Source organism: Brienomyrus brachyistius, chromosome 6 (genome assembly GCF_023856365.1).
Source record: "Brienomyrus brachyistius isolate T26 chromosome 6, BBRACH_0.4, whole genome shotgun sequence".
NCBI lineage: Eukaryota > Metazoa > Chordata > Actinopteri > Osteoglossiformes > Mormyridae > Brienomyrus > Brienomyrus brachyistius.
In genome coordinates this window covers 18,836,224-18,856,974 of record NC_064538.1, presented here as the reverse complement: position 1 = coordinate 18,856,974, position 20,751 = coordinate 18,836,224, and the positions used below count along the sequence as shown (strand labels likewise).

Sequence of the window (20,751 nt, the reverse complement as noted above, 5' to 3'; positions counted from 1 at the left end):
TAGCCAATGCTCGGCATTGTGCTTGGTGATGTGAGGCTTGCATGCAGCTGCTCGTTCATGGAAGCCCCTCGGGTTAATGTCCGAGGAAGACTGGAGCTCTGCAGTTACTGAGTCAACAGAGCATTGGACGACATTTACTCACTATGCACCTCAGCACTTGGCGACCCCACTCTGCCACTTTACATGGTCTGCCACTTTGTGGCTGAGTTTTTGTTGTTCCTAAACGCTACCACTTTGCAAAAGTACTACTTGCAGTTGAACGTGGAATATCTAGGCAGGGAAGAAATTTTGCAAACTGACTTATTGCAAAGGCGGCATCCAATGACACTACCATACTTAAATTTGCTAAGCTCGTCAGAACGACTGACTATTTTATAAATGTTTGTGAACCTGACTGCATGGCGACATGCTTGAATTTATACACCTGTGGCAATGGGTCTGAATGAAACACCTGAATTCAATGATTAAGAGGTGTGTCCCAGTGCTTTTGTACATATAGTGCGTGTATATGAATATATAATACACACACGCATGCATACACGCATGCACATGTGCAGTATGAATGTGCAGGCCCTTGCGGAAAACATTATTTCACATCATCATACATACATTATGCAGTATGCTGAATATGCGTGGTATGACAATAAAGCCCCGCTTGACTTAAAAAAAAATTAAAATTTACTGTATCATGGACTGTAATATATTATGGGAAACAAGGCGATTTACTGTTCAGACACCTGAACTCTTCCCTGTGCAAGTGCCAGGATAGGCAGAGGAAACCAACCCATTTTATTGGATACCTCCCATTGCATGGTGAAAGACAATTGGCTCTGAGTGACAACTTGTAAGCGAGTATGTGATACGACGACACAAAAGAGAGAATGTTCCTGACAGCCTGAGTGAAGCAGCGATTGTCTATGCACTAATGAAGCATAAAGGCGGGCGATTGTGACGCTCGGAAAACGAGCCTGTAATTTATCAAAGGAAGGGGGAAAGTGTGTTTGTGTTATTGAATTACAAAGTCAAATCAACTGAGACAGGGAAGTGCATATATTTTAATAAAGCACTAGGGGAACAAATGCATTTTGGGGGGAAAGTCAACCGAGTCACGCTTTTAATGCAGTTACTTTGCGCGTTATGAATGGCGCGGCACTGCTTTCATGATGCTGAGTGGTGATTAGACTGGTCAACAAAATAAGCCACTTGTGGTAATTATACAGAAATGGATCCTTTACGTCCTCATTTGGAACAGAGAGAGTTCTGGATAAAAAGGCTGTGCAAACATTGCTAACTAGTTCTATACTTTAATTATATTTTGTTTATTTATTGTAATTATGATTTTTTTTTTATATCAATGTCCTTCAATTATTAACAGACAACAAAATCTGTCACAGAAAACCTATTGAAACAAAGTAAATTCAGGTATTATATCCAGGTGACAGACACTTCACCCACGATGTAAGGGAATACCACATACAGGACAAACTTTTTTTAAAAGCAGTTATATCGAGAACTGTAGCATAAAGCTGTAGCTAAAGGCAGATTAGAGACAAGAGGCAGCGAATCGAACGGTCAGAGTGAAATGTGGGAACAAGGAGCGACTGCAGTTCCACAAAAACTCCCGAAAACATTCGCCACGCAGTCCTGCTACTTGTGTCAGGTGACCATAATATCATGCCTTCTCCTTAGATGTGGATTTAGTTAGGAGTGATTGCAGTCATAAGAATTTCCAGACTGAAATGTACATTCAATTAATATTCTCTCATAATTATTTGCAAATATGCTCTCGGAATCCTGAGATATGTGAAGCGTCGATCTGATGGTATTTGAAGACCATCAGTGTATGTAAAACAGTCATGCCCAGCCCACTCAATGAGCACCATGATTGGCAAATATTTAGATTTTATACTCTGAAAATTAAATATTTAAATGCATTTATATTTAGCATCAGTGAGCTTCGGGATACCGACAGCGGGAAACAAGAAGAAAAAAACAGGAAGTTAGACTTTTAATGAGTTCAAATAATGGAGGTATAATCTACCCCTGGGCACCTGTGGAAATAAGATAAAGATGTAGTTAAGGAATCTGTGGGCTCAAAGCATAGCCACACACAGTCGCAATTAGAAAGCCTATATAAACAGGAATTAATTAAGTGTTAATTCCGATAACTGATAAGAGAGAATAAAATATATTTTTACGAGGCCTAATTATTCTAAGGCACCCTAAGCCTAAGCCTGACTGAAGATGAAAAGAAAACAGCCAACATTGTTTTAAAGATACCGATTTTATGAAGTTATCCTTCTACCTGATTACATGCAGGCACTAACCTCCAGTCATCCTGGGCTAGCTATAGATATTCAATTAATTTAATTTCACTTGTCATTTTCTTGACAAATACATCATTCATTGGCAAAGTCCATTATCTCTGTATTATGTTACAATTATGCTCATGCAAATGATCCTTTCCTGCTATTGACCTTAGGTATTTTGAACTTTATCATGCGCATTGCATGGCCCAGATACGATGCAAAAGCTCAGTGTTCAATGTTCGCCTCATGTGCGAGTCTGCAGATCCGTAAAAGGTATGAGGGTGTGTCTGTGTATGCAGGCAGAGGTGCTCATAATACAGCATATGAATAAAGATAACTGAATCATAACAGGCCGAGACTCCATCTGCTTTCTAACACGGCTCTCAGTGCAGCGTGCGCATAGCAGGATTTAAGTTTTTAAAGCTTCCCATGAGCCCTGGAAAAGGGGAGTCGATCACCACGTTCCTCACAAGGCCCCCAACCCAACCCCACCCCGACGCCGGGGAATAAAAGGCAGCTTAGAATCTCAGAAGCATTTGGATGATTCCCAGCGGCCGGAGTTTTCAGCAGTTATGGACATTCTATTTATTACATTTCTGTGACCACTCCGAGTTGTTGCTATGAAACCAAAATCCAAAGAAAATGAGCTCATCTTCAGGCTCAAGACTGGAGAAACACAGTGGTGTGGATGTGATGGCTTAAGCATCTCCTACAAAGCATTTCTGAACACCAGCTCGAGATAACATCACATGTAAGCTAGGATCGCTAATATAATATAGAGTTCCAGCACATATGTGCATAATATATATATACACACATACACACACTTTTTATGAATAAATTGCAAAAACCAAGAAAAAATGTGCAGACAGATTAGCACTGGTAACCATGAAAAAGAAAGTTAATTCTGACATTATTATAATATCAATTCTCCAAGGTTACTGTGAGAAGCATGTAGGATTCAGGGTACCCACGCTATGCAGTAATATGCTTTCAGGAGACAGAAACATTTAACATTGTGTGACCCCGAGAAGTATAATGCCGCTACCACTTTTCTCTTCCTGATTGCATGCGACTGCAGAAAGCCTGCTTTCTCCGGCTGCCACGTCGCCGTACTGCGGCCGCCTATTAAGCACTGCTGCTTTTCTGCACTCCATTAAACAGCAAACCAATCCTACCAACAACTGCCTCGGCTATCATCGATTCCTGTCCAGCGAGACTCCAGGCCTGCATCCCTTTTCTTTATGGTTCATGGTCTCTCTGAGTCTTACTGATAAACAGCAGCATAATCATTCACTTTAAAACAAAAAAAACAATGACTGAAATCAAGCTGTCAGGAGGTATTCAGCTTAAGAACATCAGACCAATATAATGATTCAGAATGCATCTGCGTTCAATTAAGGTTTCCATGTAACATAAGTATTACATTTTATTACATTAATGGATATAATTTTTAAATTTCTCTATATGCTGCTAAATATACTCAACTTTAGGTTAGATAACACTTACAGAGTATTTCTGCAGTATAAAATGAAGGAATTTGCCCTAGATGTGCTTATTTTCATAGCCAAACATGATTATATTAAAAATGGCACATAGCCTTGCGTATTCTAGTTAGAGTTGTCATGGAGTTTCACAGTGGCGGCGTGTGTCATCAAGGACTGCACTCCCACTCCCCACGTCTCCAGGATGGTCACGCCGCAATGTCACATGACAGCCGGAAAGCCCGCGAAGGACTCGCGGCCGCGCTCTTCCCCTGGGGTCTCGCCAACGCGGCACCTCGCTAGCTGAATTCCCCGCGCTCCCTCCCAGATGTCGGCTTACCTTGGAAAAAACGCGGCCTTCAGCTAAGTACGTATATCTCAAACATTACTGCCGGTGGCACCTCTGGTAGGGGAAAACGCCAGCACGTCAAAACTTTCTCGCGTACTTTACAAACTTGCCAGCCTTGTTTGATGAGATGCCAAAGCGCTGCTAACAATTCAGCATGAGGGTCCGTAATAATCTAAAGGAGGGGGTTGCCAAGTGTGACGAGGAGTCCATGGCGCCAGATAATATTAGGGGATTGGGATTGGTCAATTTCCAAAAATAAACTTATACCGACCATTATAGTGCATTATGAAGGTATCTATAGTGCATTATAGATGAGAGCTTCATTGGAGCTTATGAAGTATTATAATCAAAATTATAATGCCTTATGATTGTCAACAGAAGATTGTTTTTATTTAATTTTTTTATTTAATCTATTAATTCTTATCAACCAATATAATGCATTATGGAGGTATCTATAATGTATTACAGATGACAGCTATATGTTACCAAGTATTTTGTAGGGCACATTTTTAATGCATTCCTGCTTTACTCAAGAAGGCCAATTTAATCCACCCATCCATCCATCCATCCATCCATCCATCTAACAAGCGCATAGTCAGTACAGGATCTTGATGAGGCTGAAGCCTTTCCAAGGCAGCACAGGGCACAAGGCAAGCAAACGTCCTGGATGGGATGTCAGGCCAGCACACACACTAAGTACAATTTAGAGACGCCAGTTCACCTAACTGTGAATCCCTGTAACACAGATGAACCCTACAACCTCCACAACCCCAGAGTGGAGCCAGGATTCAAGCCCCCAAGTGCGAGGAAGCAGCAATTCCAACAAGTCTAGCTTGTGCTTTCTTTTCATTTACTGGAACTTTCCGTGGAGGGACACTGCCTTGTTCCCGATGTCCGGTTCCCTCACTGAGAGCCACTTGAACTTGTTTTCGATAAAAATGGCCCAAGACCATAGAGAGATACTTTTGCAATGGTGAAATGCAGCCAGACATTATAATAATCTCAAAGCACAGTGCACTGATCACCAAAATGACTATGAAGGGCAATTTTACCACAGCACCGTTTTTGATCCAGCCATGTGTCCAAATTGTAAGGAGGCCAAAATCCCTGAAATTAACAGGACAGTCCTGCTCTACTGACCATTTCTGTCCCAAAATCCATGTAATGACAGTCCAACAACAAGGAATAACATTCAAGCATTTTCCAACCGCTTATCCTGGTCAGGGTCTTGGGAAACAAAGAAAACCATAATTAACAATAAACCTTTATGTGAAACTGACTTTGTTGCGAGGAGAGGTGCTTGTTTCCACCCCCCCTGACAGTTCAGACAACCATATCGCATAAAAACATTGAGGACCAATTGTGTTTGTAATATTTGGCTTTGAACTGCAATGCATAATTAGAAAAAAATCACCTCCAGTTTAATGTTACAAATTAGGTAAAAAAGTACTAAGTGAGAGTCTGGCATTAGTCTTTATTTTTATACTTTAATTAGCAGTGTCAAAATGAGTCAGATTCTAGATTACAGTGAATTTGTTAGTTAAAAAACGTAAGAAAGAACCTTCAGTGATTTTTTTCTAGCCGCACAGTTTTCAGAGCTTAAAATATTCTTCAAAGGGGTTAATAAAGTTCAGAGCTTTAAAAAAAATATTTCCAGACAGGGATCTTACATTTTCTGATGTACGTTTCACATAAAAAACTGAGATTGTTAAATTAATGTTAGCATGCCAATAAAAATTACATCAACTGTTCAATACTAATTGCATAAAAAAATGCTAATATCTTAGAAAGTGACATGACAAACGAATATAAAGCAACCTCCTGAAAGCCTCAATAGAAATATTCCTTTTACACATTAACACTAAGACTCTTGACAGTTGCCAGGTAGGTAATTTGTTTTCAGACCATTCTTAAAGAGTTTAAAACCCTTACAGTGGCTCATGGGGATATGTTGGCTTGTGGTTATTTAGTTACCTAGCAACCTATTACAGGAGCCAGAGTAACACACTGGACTGATGTTTACCTTGGGCCAGATCAGGCATCATAGTTAGTAATGTTTTACAGCTTAACAGAGAATTTTAATAGTAATATTTGGCAAACATTGAATGGTAACACTTTACATTAACTACACCTTCATAATGCATTCATTATACATTCTTAGAACATTCAGTACCATTCATAATGCATTCATAAGCCGCATGTAAGTATACCTTAACATCCTAAGATACCTTAACAGCTTTAATACACATTAATAACAAATATTATAATTGTATAATCATTACTGTGTGGACCATCCATCCATCCATCCATCCATGAGCAGTGAGTTCCTCAGCAGGTTCGGACATCATGCTTGTGAGCAGATTATCATTGGACCCCTGAGCAAAGCCCGTAACCCCAGTAGCTCTAGGGACTGGTGGATGCTCATTTTGTTTCTTAAAAATGTGCATAGAGCAATGAACAATGAAGGGGGGCACAGACACCCTGGGAGATTCAAAGGGCCACTTTACAGGGGCCCTTGAATATGCAAGAGTATCTGTAAAATTAGGCAGATGGGAGATTCGTAAATTACACATGATGTCAGGGGCATAGTTAGGGATGAATGGATAGGGGGGCTAAGTCTTTACTGGGGGGACTGAGGGCAAACTATTCATGACTAAAGTCATGGGGGGGGGGGGGGCAAAGCACCCCCTAAAACAGGCCTGACGATGCCTTTGTGTGATATGATATTACTGTACTTTTAGACACATTTCATGCACAGAAAATGTCATCCCACCCCACCCCCCCAGCCCACCACACACACACACACACACACACACACACACACACAAAACATAAAAGGTTGTCTCACCGCTTGGAGAGAGGCGTCTCCAGCTGACTGTGGGCTCTGGCTTCCCATTGGCAAAGCACATCAAGGTGACATTGGAGCCTTCGTTCACCACAATGTCATTGGACAACTTCACGATTTTCGGAGGCACTACATGGGGAAGAAAGAAATTAACTTAAGCGTGACAATGAAACAGAAATTCTAATATCTCAGCATTCTTTGCCGTAACTGACTACTGAAATGGCATAGTTTTTCCTTAAAAACCTTCCCCATCCTCTGCGTTTTAATGTAGGGACTCAGATCTCTGAAGGACTGTGAGGTTTCTGAAAGGATAGGGTTAGGATGAGACATCTGACAAGGAATCCATGGAGTATGGAGGTAGATGCAGCTTAAAAGTAGGGGAAGTCATTGAAAATGAAACATGCAAATGAAGCACAACTGACAACAAATCCTCAGAGTCTGAAACAAGCATAACCTATATGGAGCGAAAACCAAAGATATGTTCAAAGCATCAGTATTGGCAGAGCCTGTAATTCCATCAGATATTTTTATGGGACAGTTTTTAATATATGAAAAAGCACACAAACAATGAACAATGTTGTTTACCCTTTAAGGCAGCCACAGATAAAAAGGTGAGGTTGCGAGTTAAAGTCTCAAACCTCTAGCAAAATTCAAGAATAAATCCTAATTACAAGGAGCAACACAGACTAATGGAAACGAGTGAGAGAAAAATGACGTGTGAAATGATGTCCATTATACAACAAATGGAAGCTAAGAGATCACTAATTCCATCGTTAAAAGGCATTGATTGAGATAATCATTCTATGATCGACTCCCTATAAAAAGACACTTTTTCTTAACATCTAGGCGTTTTTTATCAGAAATATGCACCACAAACTTTGAGATGGCAGTTCATCACATTTTTCCACATTCGAGTTCTTCAGAAGAGTTATTTCTAACTTTTCCTCGCCGATCCCTGTGCTTTGACACATTTGTTCTCTCACGGCGCTGAGCGTCTTGCATGCCCTTCCGTTCAGGATACATGTTAATGAACTGGGGCTTGGTGAAAAAGGCAGTCTCCGCCCACCATGACGTAGCTGGAATTATACAAACAAAGCTTACCCTTCCCTGTGGTGCCCGACAGGGTGATCACTCAGTCATTAATAAACACAATCATTCCATTTGCCAAAAATTGTATTCTGTTGTTTTCAAACTGATGCGGAATGGGGCTGCTTCATCATTACGATTGCCAAGATGCTGTGGTAGCTTTTTTGTAAGGAAAACTCGCACGCTATAACAACTATGGGGAAATGTAGCCAGACTTGTGCTAACACTTGTGTCGCTAATGGAGGAAACGTTTGATTCTCAGTATCCCCATGGTGGACTGGCACCCCGTTCAGGGTGTACCCCAGCCTCGTTCCCTGTGCTGCCTGGGACAGGCTCCAGGTCCACACACAAGCTGCTTTGGATAATCATTATTTGCTCCTTGCTATATAAGAATCCGAATGGGAATACAAGGTAGAATGCATGCATTTCATGTGACTTAGAGTGCTATGCAGAGAAGGTTTGGATCCTACGGTCAGGAAGAGTCATTGTACTGTTGGGCTCTTTACCAAGTGCCTTGTGTCCCACTTGCTTCAGATGAAACTGTTTTCGCCCGCAAAAAAATATGTAGCTTTGGATAAAAGCATTGGTTAAATACATCACTAATAACTTTCTATATCTCTTCTGAGATTTCTAGCACCTTCTTCGATTCACTGAAGATGGGCAACAAATAAACACAAGATAAGATAAGATAAGAAAAGATACGATGAACGTCGTACAGCATTACAGCACCAGTCTACACAAAAACAATCAGTATGTTTACACGCACATTACACAAGGGGGACTGTGGAGCATTTCCTGAGCTCATAGGCCAGTCTGAGTCCAATTGAATGTATACATGCAAATCGACTCCCAATCGCATTATCTGTCTGTCTTAGTCCGACTAAGAGAAATTTGATTTAGTATCATTTCAGTCGGACTAACACGTTTACATGCACTTTAAAAATCCAGTTTTAGCTGGACTAACACACTAATTCCATTTTCTTAGAGTGCATGTAAATGTAGTGACTGCACAGCATACAACGAACAACCAAGTAGCAAACAACCAATAGAAGCCAAACCTATGAACCTGGGATTGTACTATACAAAGTGATTAGCACCAAAATATGCAGACATTGCCCATGAAGTTAGGTGGTTCAGTGTGTGGAGACGTAATACATACAATAGTAACAACCACAATGATTATTAGCTCATCCTGGAGGGTATGGGCACTAGGCAGGGAACAACCGAGCAGGGAGGTGGAAGCCGCCTTTGTTGTCCAGGTGCATGTGCGAGTTTCCGCTGAGAGCAGCGGTGATGGCTGTTGTAGAATCTGACTGCAGTAGGAACCAAATATCTACATAACCACTCTGTAGATGGAGCAGCCTGGTGCTGAAGGAGCGGCTTAGGACACACAGGGACTTATGCAGGGGGTGAGAGGAAGGTGGTTTGGTATTTTACTCATCATCCTCCTCACTCATCTCCTGTAAGGTGTCCCGGGGGCCCCCCAGCAACGGATCCAGCCCTGCTGATCAGTTTGTTGACCCTCTACTTTCCGCTGCAGGAATGTATCTGCTCCAGCAGTCAACCACGTAGAAGATGACTGATGCCACCATTGTCACAGAATGTCTTTGGATGTTGGTACGCTGAAGGACCTTCGTCTATACAATGGTATCGTCTGTCCACTCTAGCTTTTTGTTGAGATGAACATCCAGGTATCTATAGGATTGGACAACCTCACTCTCCACCTCCTGGACTGACTGATGGCAGCTTTGCCTTGCGAAAGTCCACTGCCAACTGCTTGTATTCTTCTCATTGAGCTGGAGGTTATGTCGCTGTCGTCACTTTGCAAAGTCATTAATTAAATACAGAGTCCCCTGTATTTCAGCTTATGTCCTGTTTTTTAATGTATTTATGATGGAATAGATGGTCCAATATTTCCTTTCTATCACTATAGAAAGCAATTATTTCCTGATGTTTCTATGGCAAGGTAAACCTGTTGTACTCGTTTATACAAAACAATAGCTCCTTAATTGCACAAAAATATCTTGTTAATGGCCCACTGTTTAAATGCCTTTTTGAGATCATTTATACTCTGAACTCTGAACAACTTGACAAAGTTACTTTGACTGTGAGCTTCAGAATAAGGTATTTTATGATTGCATTACAGCAGTGCCCCTTCTGTTTATGAACTTATAAAAATCCCAATCAAAGACACCATCTGTCTTCATGAATTGACTATAGCCGAGTATTTCTTTTTGTCTCTGATATTATTGATTAATTTTTGTATCTATGAATATCCATCCATCGTCCATTTTTCATACTACTTAGCCAGTAAAGGATCACAGCGTACATATTTATGCTACAAAATATTTATTGAGGATAGACTGCAATTCCCTGCTTACCTACTTAAAAAGGCAACCAAAATCATAAAATAATAACATCACATTTTTTCTCCTGATTTTCAAGTGAATGTATGCACCATTACCAAAAACATGCATTATGACCAAAGGCTCAAATCTAACCAGTGAAACACATTGACACATTTGTGTATATTAATTCCAAAAGAACAGTAAAAAACAAAAAAAATAATGAATGCTTGTTTCTGTTGTTTCAAAGGTAGGAGCTGTCATCGTTTTCTAGAAGGCAGGATAATCAGTAAATCACATGTAAGCAGTGCCACAACTATGTCCAAATGACAAAATGTGCACTTTATAAATAGACAACACACTCTTACAGTAAGTGATTTTCTGACATTATGATTACATGGCCTCTCCCTTTAACTTGCTGAAAGTTGACTCATCGAGTTTACATTTTGAAGAAAAAAACCTAACTTTGAAATAACTGAATCAGATTTAGTGAATCACATTAGGTTTGAAGCCAAACAGCAGGATGTGTTGATTATAAAAGAGGTCTGACAAACTGCACTTTGATATGTGAGATTTCAAAGCAGTATGAGGTGCCTCGCAAAGTTCAGAAGAGCCCAAATAGTGTGGTCCCAAGTTGTCGGTTCATTGCTCAAAAAAAACTGCAAAATGATTTGCTGCGTCAAGGAGAACAGCCTCACAAATCATCAAAGCATATGGCAAACACAGATAAACTGCACCGCAGAGAATTAATGGTCGTGAGGCAAAGCTCAACGACAAGGATAGAAGGACACTTAACACCACAAAAGGATGGATTCAAAAAATTCCCACGGAATTGAATAGGATCTTCTGTAACCCAATCTCAACAAAAACTGTATGTCTAGAGTTTCAGACCACAGCAAGGCTGCCATTGGAAAGCTCTTGTAGTCAAGGCTAATGCAGAAATATGCATAACCAGGTCAAAGGAACATAAAACCTCAACCTTTGAGCAATGGAAAGGAATAATATGGTCTGATGTGGCGTATCTATAATAGTACCTACAGCCATCCCATGAGAGTCAAGGCTGCTCTCTGTATTACAACTAAAACATATGAGGCCACTGCAGTGAACCAGGTGCACCCTACTGTATGTACACTGGTGATGTTCCCATATTCCAAGATGGTAACACCCTAATACACACTGTGAAACAAATTCATGAGCACCAGCATGAAACCAAATGCTATTCTTGGCCTCCTCCACCTGATCTGAACATCCCTGAACCTTTATGGGAAGTTCTTGAGGGCAGAGTGCAGAGCGGATTTCCATTTCCTTCATGTCTCAAAGATCCAGAAGCTTTTCTTCTTGACGAATGGTTCAATATCCCTCTACACACAGTTCAAGACTGCAGGACAGCATGAAAGACTGAAGATCTTCTGAAGGTAAAGGATGGCCCTGCTGCCTTTTAGATCTTTGATGTTAATATATTGCAGGCTGTTTTTCTGTTACTTTGTCCATATCCTGTTTATAAGCCCAACAGTAGACTGGCATCCTATCCAGGATGTCCCCTGTTTTGAGCCCTTCTTAGGATATGCTTCAGGTTAATCACATCCCAGTATTGGATAAGGGGTTATGGAAGGTGGATGGATGGATGGATGGATGGATGGATGGATGGATATTATATTCAGTTACATTTTAAAGCATACTTAGTACACAAAAATACATGTACTGTATAAAATGTGATTATACAGGTAAAACAGTTCTATAAGTATTATAATAATTAAAGACATTCATAATCAGAACATGGAACCTCATTACTGACTAATGTGAATATGAAATGTTACAAAATGTACAAGAGCTGGTGATTACCAATGAGAGAGTGATGTGGCCTATATGATTTCTGAAGAAGCCACTAAGGAAACACAGGAGGTACAACTACAGCATTTTATTGTGTGTGTGGGTGCATGTGTCCTGCGATGGGCAGGCATCCCATCCAGGGTGGTTCCCTGCCTTGGGATCTGTGCTTCCCAGTACAGGATCCATGCTCTCTGCGGCTCTTTGTTGGGTAAAGAAAGGGATAAATGGACGGATAGATGGATGGATGGATGGATGGATGGATGGATGGATGGACGGACGGACCGACATACACACTTTAACAGGGGGCAAAGATCTTCATTTCGTGTGTGTGTGCTTTTCCAGAGACAGCCGACTTCCTACATCGTCCAGAGATGTCTTTCTGCTTCCCATGATGAGGCTGAGACAGGTGAGGCAGCTGGGTGGGGGGGGATCTCAGCTCTCCGGCGCAGCAGAGCTCTGGCAGCTGGCATTCAGCTATTTGGGAGGGCAATGTTACGGAGCATGGAACCTTCCCCCACCTTTTCTCCATCACTAGCCCAGTTAGCGATTCAGCTGCCATGAGCAACCAAAGGGCTTCTCAAGGTATCCCATCTCAGGCAGCATCTGCACTGGATCCCAGTCATTTGTATAGCAAACATATAATGTTGCTAAGCTCACACAATGCAAATTTCAAGTTTATAAATATTTAGTGACAGTTTACATCATAAATTATGCATGACAGGGAATCAAGAATTGGGAAGAGATTTGAAAGCCATCTTTCATCTTTCACACTTACTTGTCCAAAGAAGTATAGCTTGACTATATATACCACATACAACATAAACTATTTAGACTTCCCAAACATTGAATGGTATATCTTATATATGGGAAGCAGTGTACCATCACTGCCAAATCACGCATGATATGAGGCATCAAGAATTGTGGCATTTTTACAAATCATGTCTACAGTTCATGCTGTAGAGAAATAAAAGACTCACATTTATGCTTTCCGGAAGCCGAACACAAAGAAGCTTACTTGAGCATTTTCAGGGAATCTTTTTGTTTTGAAAGGCAGTTTTGTTTCAGCAGAAACTGACTGCTTTGCAAACAATAACACAGTATGTTTCCCATGTTTGCCATATACATTCGCTGAGTATTAAAACCTGTCTGTTTTGTCTGCCTCACTGTTCGTAGGCATAAGGTCTCTCTTGCCTCTTGTAAGGACAACAAACTGCTAAAAATCGTAATTTCACACTGTTTTGACCTTGTGAAATCGGTGGAATCAGTACAATATTCCAGCATGCACTCCATATCTCAGAAGGCTTTCTCTAACCATTAACCTTTTGTTAAATAACTCCTGCATTCTGACCCCCTGTCTTTTCTGTTTGTCCTCAACAAGCCTCTTTAACACAAAATGCATACAGAGAATATAGGTTCAGCAGTGCTATTACAGCCCCTATATTGCATTCAAATGAGACCCCAGTAACACACGATACAGCCATAAGTGAACAGCTTAATCCAACATCTCAGTCTGAAACCAGGGGTAGTAATACGAAGCAGGTCGGCCTTTTGCTGTTACAATAGCCTGAGCTCTTCTGGAAAGGCTTTCCACTAGATGTTAGAACATTGCAGGTTGGATATTGACGTTGGGTGATCAGGTCCCTTTCTGTGAGCTCGTGTGGCTGACCACTGCGCCCCTGCACTCGCTCCCAGACGTTGCACACTTCACAGCCACTTCACTTACCAGGGCAGCTTCGCTTCTGTGCAACCACTCATTCTGCTGCTAATATTTGGGACAGTAGATCGTGCGACTGGTTGCTTAATTAATCACCTGAGTCAGCAATCAGTTTTGGCATAATTTGGCGATTCCTATAATTACTAGGGGTGTCCACACACTTTTGGCCATATAGTACGTCAGAATCGTTACTGGAAGTGCCACAGTGTGGAGTTGAGCTAACTACCACTTGAAACAAACTAGAGCTGTTAAAACACATTATGTCCCTAATGGGCTTGGTGCTGCCCCGACACAGGACCCCCTTGCACTGCATGATCGCCATCTGTCTCGAGCTTCTGGGGGAAGGTAGGAAGATCCCTGAGAGCGTCGTGCATCACCTCATCTGGGAACAGCAGGTGTCTGAGTAGAAAGATGCTAGCAAAATGACCGGGACATCTCAGATATGATGAAAATTCATAGGGGGCTGCCACCCAGCTTCTCCTCAGTCATTATTAGGGTGATTATCCAGCAGTCAGCTGCTTACAGGGCGAACAACTCGTCTGAAAGAAGCAGCACTTCTCTGTGGTTTCAGAAGACACGACACTCAAGTCATTCTCCGTAATCTTGTCAACGATCAACTAATCCGCTCGACACAAAGACATCGTAGCTATTTTCTACTATTATTGCTCCGGAACATGAATAATCAGCAAACATGATATTAATACTTTATATTTAGGCTGTTTATCCAAATCCGCGTCAAGTGAAACTGTTGATTACAGTAAGATAATCCTTTGGCTTTCCACTAGTGTTTCACTTCAGATTTTGAAGTACATGTTTGAAAATGTCATCAATATAAACTTTAAATTACCATTTATAATTCACATCAAACGTGTAATTTACAAGCACAACATCAACCACGCCATTCAATTAATCTACACTTTTTCCTAAAGTTTATTATTTTAAGTGGTCCCTGACTGCTGTGTAGTCAGAGTTTAATTAGGGTAATCAGTCTTTTTTCTATATTTCTTTTTTTTTATTAGGGCTGAAATTATGCTCTGGAATTTGCAAACATCTATCAGTCTGCTTATCAGTCTGGCCCACGAGTGTAACAGAATTAACGCTGATTCAGCAAAGAATATTAAACGTTTTTATTAACATTTGTTGCAAAACTATTCATTATTCAGAATACTAATGGTTGAGACTGGACAGTCCAATGTTCCCTCTTTTTTAGTAATTCATTAAATATACTTTAAAACATTGTTTACCCAACAACAGTAAAAGAACACTAAAATGCTCCATTTAATACTAGGTACAATGTGTTTTTAATCACTGACTTAGCTGACAGTCGGCTGCATTAATGGACTGGACAGTTCTGCATTTTGGGATCTTCAGAAAGAACGCGTTTATTTCAGGTAATCCATAAAGGCAGAGCACAAAGGTGACCTTGACTGAACACGGATTTAAATTTGTTTTGTGTCAGTGGGACCATGAGAGTGTGCCCCCATTTCAAAGGCTGTGTTGCTGAGTATGATCACCCCTGAAGGCCAAAGGCACCATATTGAGGAAAAAAGAAATATCCCAAAAAAAATAATGCTGTTCTTGGAGAATCCAGTTGGAGAATTCCAAAAAAAAATGCTTCTCTTCAAATTCAACAACATACAAGTCACTAAAGAGAACAATCAACTCTTACCCATCCATTATCTGTAATCCCTTATTCTATTCAGGGTCGCAGGACGTCTGGAGCTATGGGAACAAGGCAGGGAAGAACCCAGGACAGTTCACCAATCCACTGCAGGCCACACACCAGTCACTCACGCATGCACACCTATGGGCAATTTTGTAACTCCAATTACAGACGTACCAACAAGTAACTCCAAGGTGACATGGGGAGACCATACAAACTCCACACATGCAACCCATGCAGAGACCAGAACCCTGGAATTTTGGTCGCAGAGGTGTGAGGTAACAGTGCTAACCACTACATCACCATCCATCCATCCATTTTCCAAACCGCTTATCCTACTGGGTTGCAGGGGGTCCGGAGCCTATCCCGGAAGCTATGGGCACGAGGCAGGGAACAACCCAGGATGGGGGGTCAGCCCATCACAGGGCACACTCACACACCATTCACTCACATATACACACCTATGGGCATTTTAGCAAGTCCAATTAGCCTCAGCATGTCTTTGGACTGTGGGGGGAAACCAGAGTACCCAGAGTAAACCCCACGACGACATGGGGAGAACATGCAAACTCCACACACATGTAACCCAGGCGGAGACTTGAACCCGGGTCCCAGAAGTGTGAGGCAACAGTGCTAACCACTGCACCACCATGCCGCCCCCCTACATCATCATGCCGCCCCTAAATAACGATTCACAGATTATAAAACAGTCTAACTTCGGCTGCACAACACTTAAAAAAACTACCATTGCAGCATCCACAGTATCTCCACAACCTTTGCACTCCAGTAATATCGATTTTCAAGTTATCAAAAGCACAAGTAAGAGCCAAAAAAAATAAATGAAATGAAACCCCAACATAGAGTGTCTTAAGTGTTGGAGTCGGGAACTCTTAATAGAGTCTCTGCATCTCTGAAAGATGTTCAATAACGTTGAGATCTGTTGACTCCAGTGGCCTTGTCAAAATATTTACTTGTGTTCATGGTCAGGACAGCATTCAGTGATTGCTTATGACTTGTGAACAAGGGCATCGTGGAAAAATCCTATCCCAGCACAAGAGAAATGCTTCACCACTGTATAAACCTGGTCACTTGGATTGACTTTGCATTTATTGCCATTTATCTCGTTCTCTGAGGGGTTGAGTGTATCTGAGCCGTGGCGGGATTATGCAACCCGAACCATAAAGGAGCCAATGGTACCCTTGAGTGTGGGAAACAAGCACTAAAGCCTCTGACTTCTTTTGGAGAGGACCAGACATGAATGGAGTGAAAGGGAACTCGTCAGGCCAAATGGGGAACTCATCAGGCCAAATTGGGAACTCATCAGGCCATAGTGTACGACTTCACTGCTGTTCTTTGTGCCACTTTACAAAAATGCACTCTTACCTGACATAAACACTTTACAGGCTCTAACTAGACTAAAACTTCTTCTGACAAGTCATTTCTGTTGAGAACTTCAGTTCCTGTGAAATACAGAAGCCTGCCCAGCACTTTAAAACATGACCCTGGGCATAATGAGATGGTATTTGCTTGATTATCTCAGGAACCATACTTCCGTGGCAGCACCTGTTTTGAAAATCTTTTGTATCATTTACTCATTTGGTTCTTTTGGCATTTAAATGCAGTTTATGCAGCTGCTTTAATTTGAGCGCAGATCAAACAATTTTGTCATTTTAGATAATGGAACAAAAAGACTGGAAATGCAAGTTTTTCATCCAGTAGGAGGGGAGAAGGTGGATTCACAAGAATGGAAAGTATTAAAAATATACACTCAATATCACCATCCCCTGGATATTTAGAAGGTGTTTATCATTTAAAACCGAAATCCACGGAACATATTTCCACAAACCCCTGTGTGTGTGACAATCTGGCACAGGATACGTTCTTTCAATGCTAACTAAAAGGCTTGCTGTGCAGTACAAAACTCCTGTTTTTGTAGTAGACCCTTCCTATACGGCCAACAATAAGATCTGCCTGTGTGTGCTGACACCAGATTGGAATTCTCCAGCCTCTATACATGGTAAACCATGTTAAATTTCATTTTAATAGAGTTGTACCTTTCCGTCACTTCTTGAAGAGGATTTCCAAGCTTCAAAGAGTTGCCAAGTCAACAGGCTGTATTACTGAATTGAAATAATTTGCTCGATAGTGGCGTCTGTCCCGGTTTAACCTAAAATCCCCGCTGCTGTGAAATGGTAATTTTACATCAATTGATAGGAAGAAAACATGCAAAAAATAAAATAGCTGAAAAGCTGGCCTTTCCTCTTTAAAGAGCGGTCAAAAATGTAATTTAAGTCCAAGCCAACCTGTCTGACAGCCCTATCTAAGCCAGAACCAAGGCCATCCTCTGATACCGAGCCAAGAAAAAATCAGCATGTTCAATTACTACCAAAGCTCATGATTGTACAGTATACTGAGACCATATAGATGAGCTGATTCACCTGAGCCATGTGTGTCTTCAGTTATTCACCTTTCTGCTAAAATAGCTTACTTAGTACATGATTAAAGATCCATATTGCAGTTTTATCACACTGTGGGCTATTTCATTTTCAATGGGCTGTTGTTACATTCCAGACAAGCGATATTCCTGTAGGCTGGTTGATGATGTAGACTATAGAGGAGAACAGCTGCTCACCTTACAACCCAAGGGAGTTTCTTGATGTCGCAATCTACCAAATAAGGTGCCCCAGGTTCTAGATGCAGTAACGCTAATTATTGCCGGAAAACTAATCATGCATTGCAAACTACGGCTGACCATATGGATAGACATTATGATGCTTTATTTTCCATTTGCATAAATATGAGTACACATGAACTGGAATGTTTTCCTGTTTGCATATCTCATCCCAGTGTACTGTGTGTCGTGACTCTTTACTCCCGTAGTCGCCATCAAAACTGTCGCCCAATTGTGCCCTACAGTAGCCCTTCTGTTGGTTCGTACCACATAGGATAGTCTTCGTGCAGATCCTGCATCAATAAGTCTAGGTTTGTGATTTTTCCCTCCTCGGACCACTCTCATTAGGTGAGGTGACTGTGAGCAGCCCCAAAGCACAGCCATTTTGAAGATGCTCTGAACCAGTCATTTGGTCATAATGATTTGTTCCTTGTCAAAGTCACTCAAATCTTTTCCCTTGTCCATTTCTTCCGCATTCAACATGTCAACTACGAGTACTGAATTTTAGCTTACTGTCTAATATATCCCAGTCCTTGACAAGTATCATATTTTCCAAGACAGTCAACATTAGGGGACAGCGTCTGGCTGTAATCAGAAGGTCGCCGGTTCAAACCCAGCCTCTGCACGACTGCGGGTCCTTGAGCAAGACCCTTAACCCCCAGCTCCCTGGGCGCCCCAACAGGTGGCTGCCCTTCGCGGACAGCTTACTCTGCAAAGATCAAGGTAAGGGGGGCGTAAAAAACAATTTCCCTACAGGGATCAATGAAGTACCTATTACTATTATTATTTGTTTCATCTGGGGGTGGTCATAATGTTTTAGCTCTCCGGTATATACAGGTATGAATAAAATTTGTTGAGTCCAATTTTGTTGAGTACAGACGGTGCTGTAACGATCCTTCACCCATGAAAAAAAATGCATAAGAAACTCATATTTCCTAGCTCTGGTGACTGAATAGTCACCATGACCTTCTGTGCGATACAGGGGCTGAAAGGGGTTCGACATAAGCAGGTAATTGCAAGGAATATGATAGAGATGGTACTGTATGATGGATCAGTAAGCAGCACTGTACCCACAGATCTCAGAGAGGTACATGAAGTATGTTTGCACAGGTTTGCTGCAACAATTCCAATCCCCACTGGAGTTCAGAAATAACAAATTATTTAAGAGTTCATGTGTACAATATCGTAATGTATGGATTGCATTGCTTCTGTGCTGGACTGGTTAGTGCCTTTGAGGATGAAAAAGTCATGATGTAGTCACGTTCCTTCCACAATCATAATGCCAGTATATACCGGTTCGGCACCGTGTATTTTGTGTACAGTGCGCATAACTAGGAGATAAACTGTATTGTAACCTAGGCAAGTTGTATTACTTATGGACTGTGGTTTACTATTGATGAGGTTTGTGCGTCTCAGAACCTGCACCATGGTAACTGTCAAGCTAATAAGACAAGTTGATGAAGGTCTCCGAAAGATTCACTTTTATGTCAACATATGAAAACCAATTATTCGCTGAGTGCGAAATGCCTCATGTGCATAAAGTAAAATAATTGTGGTACCATCAAAACTGTCAGATGAATAACACTTTCTTTGATCGATCTGGTTCCTTTTCTCTCGAAATGCACATTTGACTATTATGTTTTAGCTAATCTGTCCTTCTAACTTCTGGAAGCACTTCCTGCTGTAAACCAATTTAGCGCGAGCTGCCAAGTGCCGAAGCTTCTACCAAAAGCAACATGGAGCTTCACCCATTTAATCGGGCAGACGATCGACTAGACTGACTCTGATTAAGATCTTGCTCAAGGATGCAACTTCAGGTTGCACGTCTGTGTGCTTAACAGGCATCCTACCTGCTTCCTGTGGTGCGATTGGCCTCAGCATTTGGGTTGCGGGAAAATGTCATTGCGTCTCACATGCAAATGACCTCATGGTCAAACAGTGATTAAGCTACAAATTTGTTTATCTCCTAGAATGCAGCTGTAAGCTTGTTTGTTCGGATTTTATTAAACCCTCTACCGTATTTAAGCTATGTCTTATACACCTGCGGTGAATTAGGTAAGCGCTAGAGAAAATCCAATAAGACATCATTTTTTGTTTTTAAATAGCTCATACATATCAGATACATTTCTCCTTTGGATGAGTCAGATAAGACAACGATAAATCAGTGGGAAACCTTTCAAATGCGTTATTTTTCAAATATCAGAACACTTCAGGACCATTTAACTTTCACCTACAAAACAGTCTTACCAAAAAGCATAGAATATACTTCTAAAGGTTTTTTTTCCTAACAAGTAAATTTTTTTTTTTTCTTTTTTTCAGGTTCATCTAAACGTTTGTTAATTACATTCACTTCAGAAGATGTCGCCTCAGGATGTACGATCTACTGAATAACCGAGTTATTTTCATAATAGTGTCAAAGCTTTCAAAAGGCAGACTAGTGTGTATGAAAGGGAAG

At 41.2% G+C, this 20,751-nt stretch overlaps 1 protein-coding gene across 4 annotated transcripts in view; it reads right to left on the bottom strand.

Annotated features, from left to right (window-relative positions):
* Window positions 1-20,751, bottom strand: part of ntm (neurotrimin) — a 284,096-nt gene that overhangs the window by 19,587 nt on the left and 243,758 nt on the right. For all 4 annotated transcript variants that reach the window (XM_049017733.1, XM_049017732.1, XM_049017734.1 and 1 more), the window contains one exon: window positions 6,991-7,116. In XM_049017733.1, the coding sequence (XP_048873690.1) occupies window positions 6,991-7,116 (126 nt within the window). The remainder of the gene's footprint in view (window positions 1-6,990; window positions 7,117-20,751) is intronic.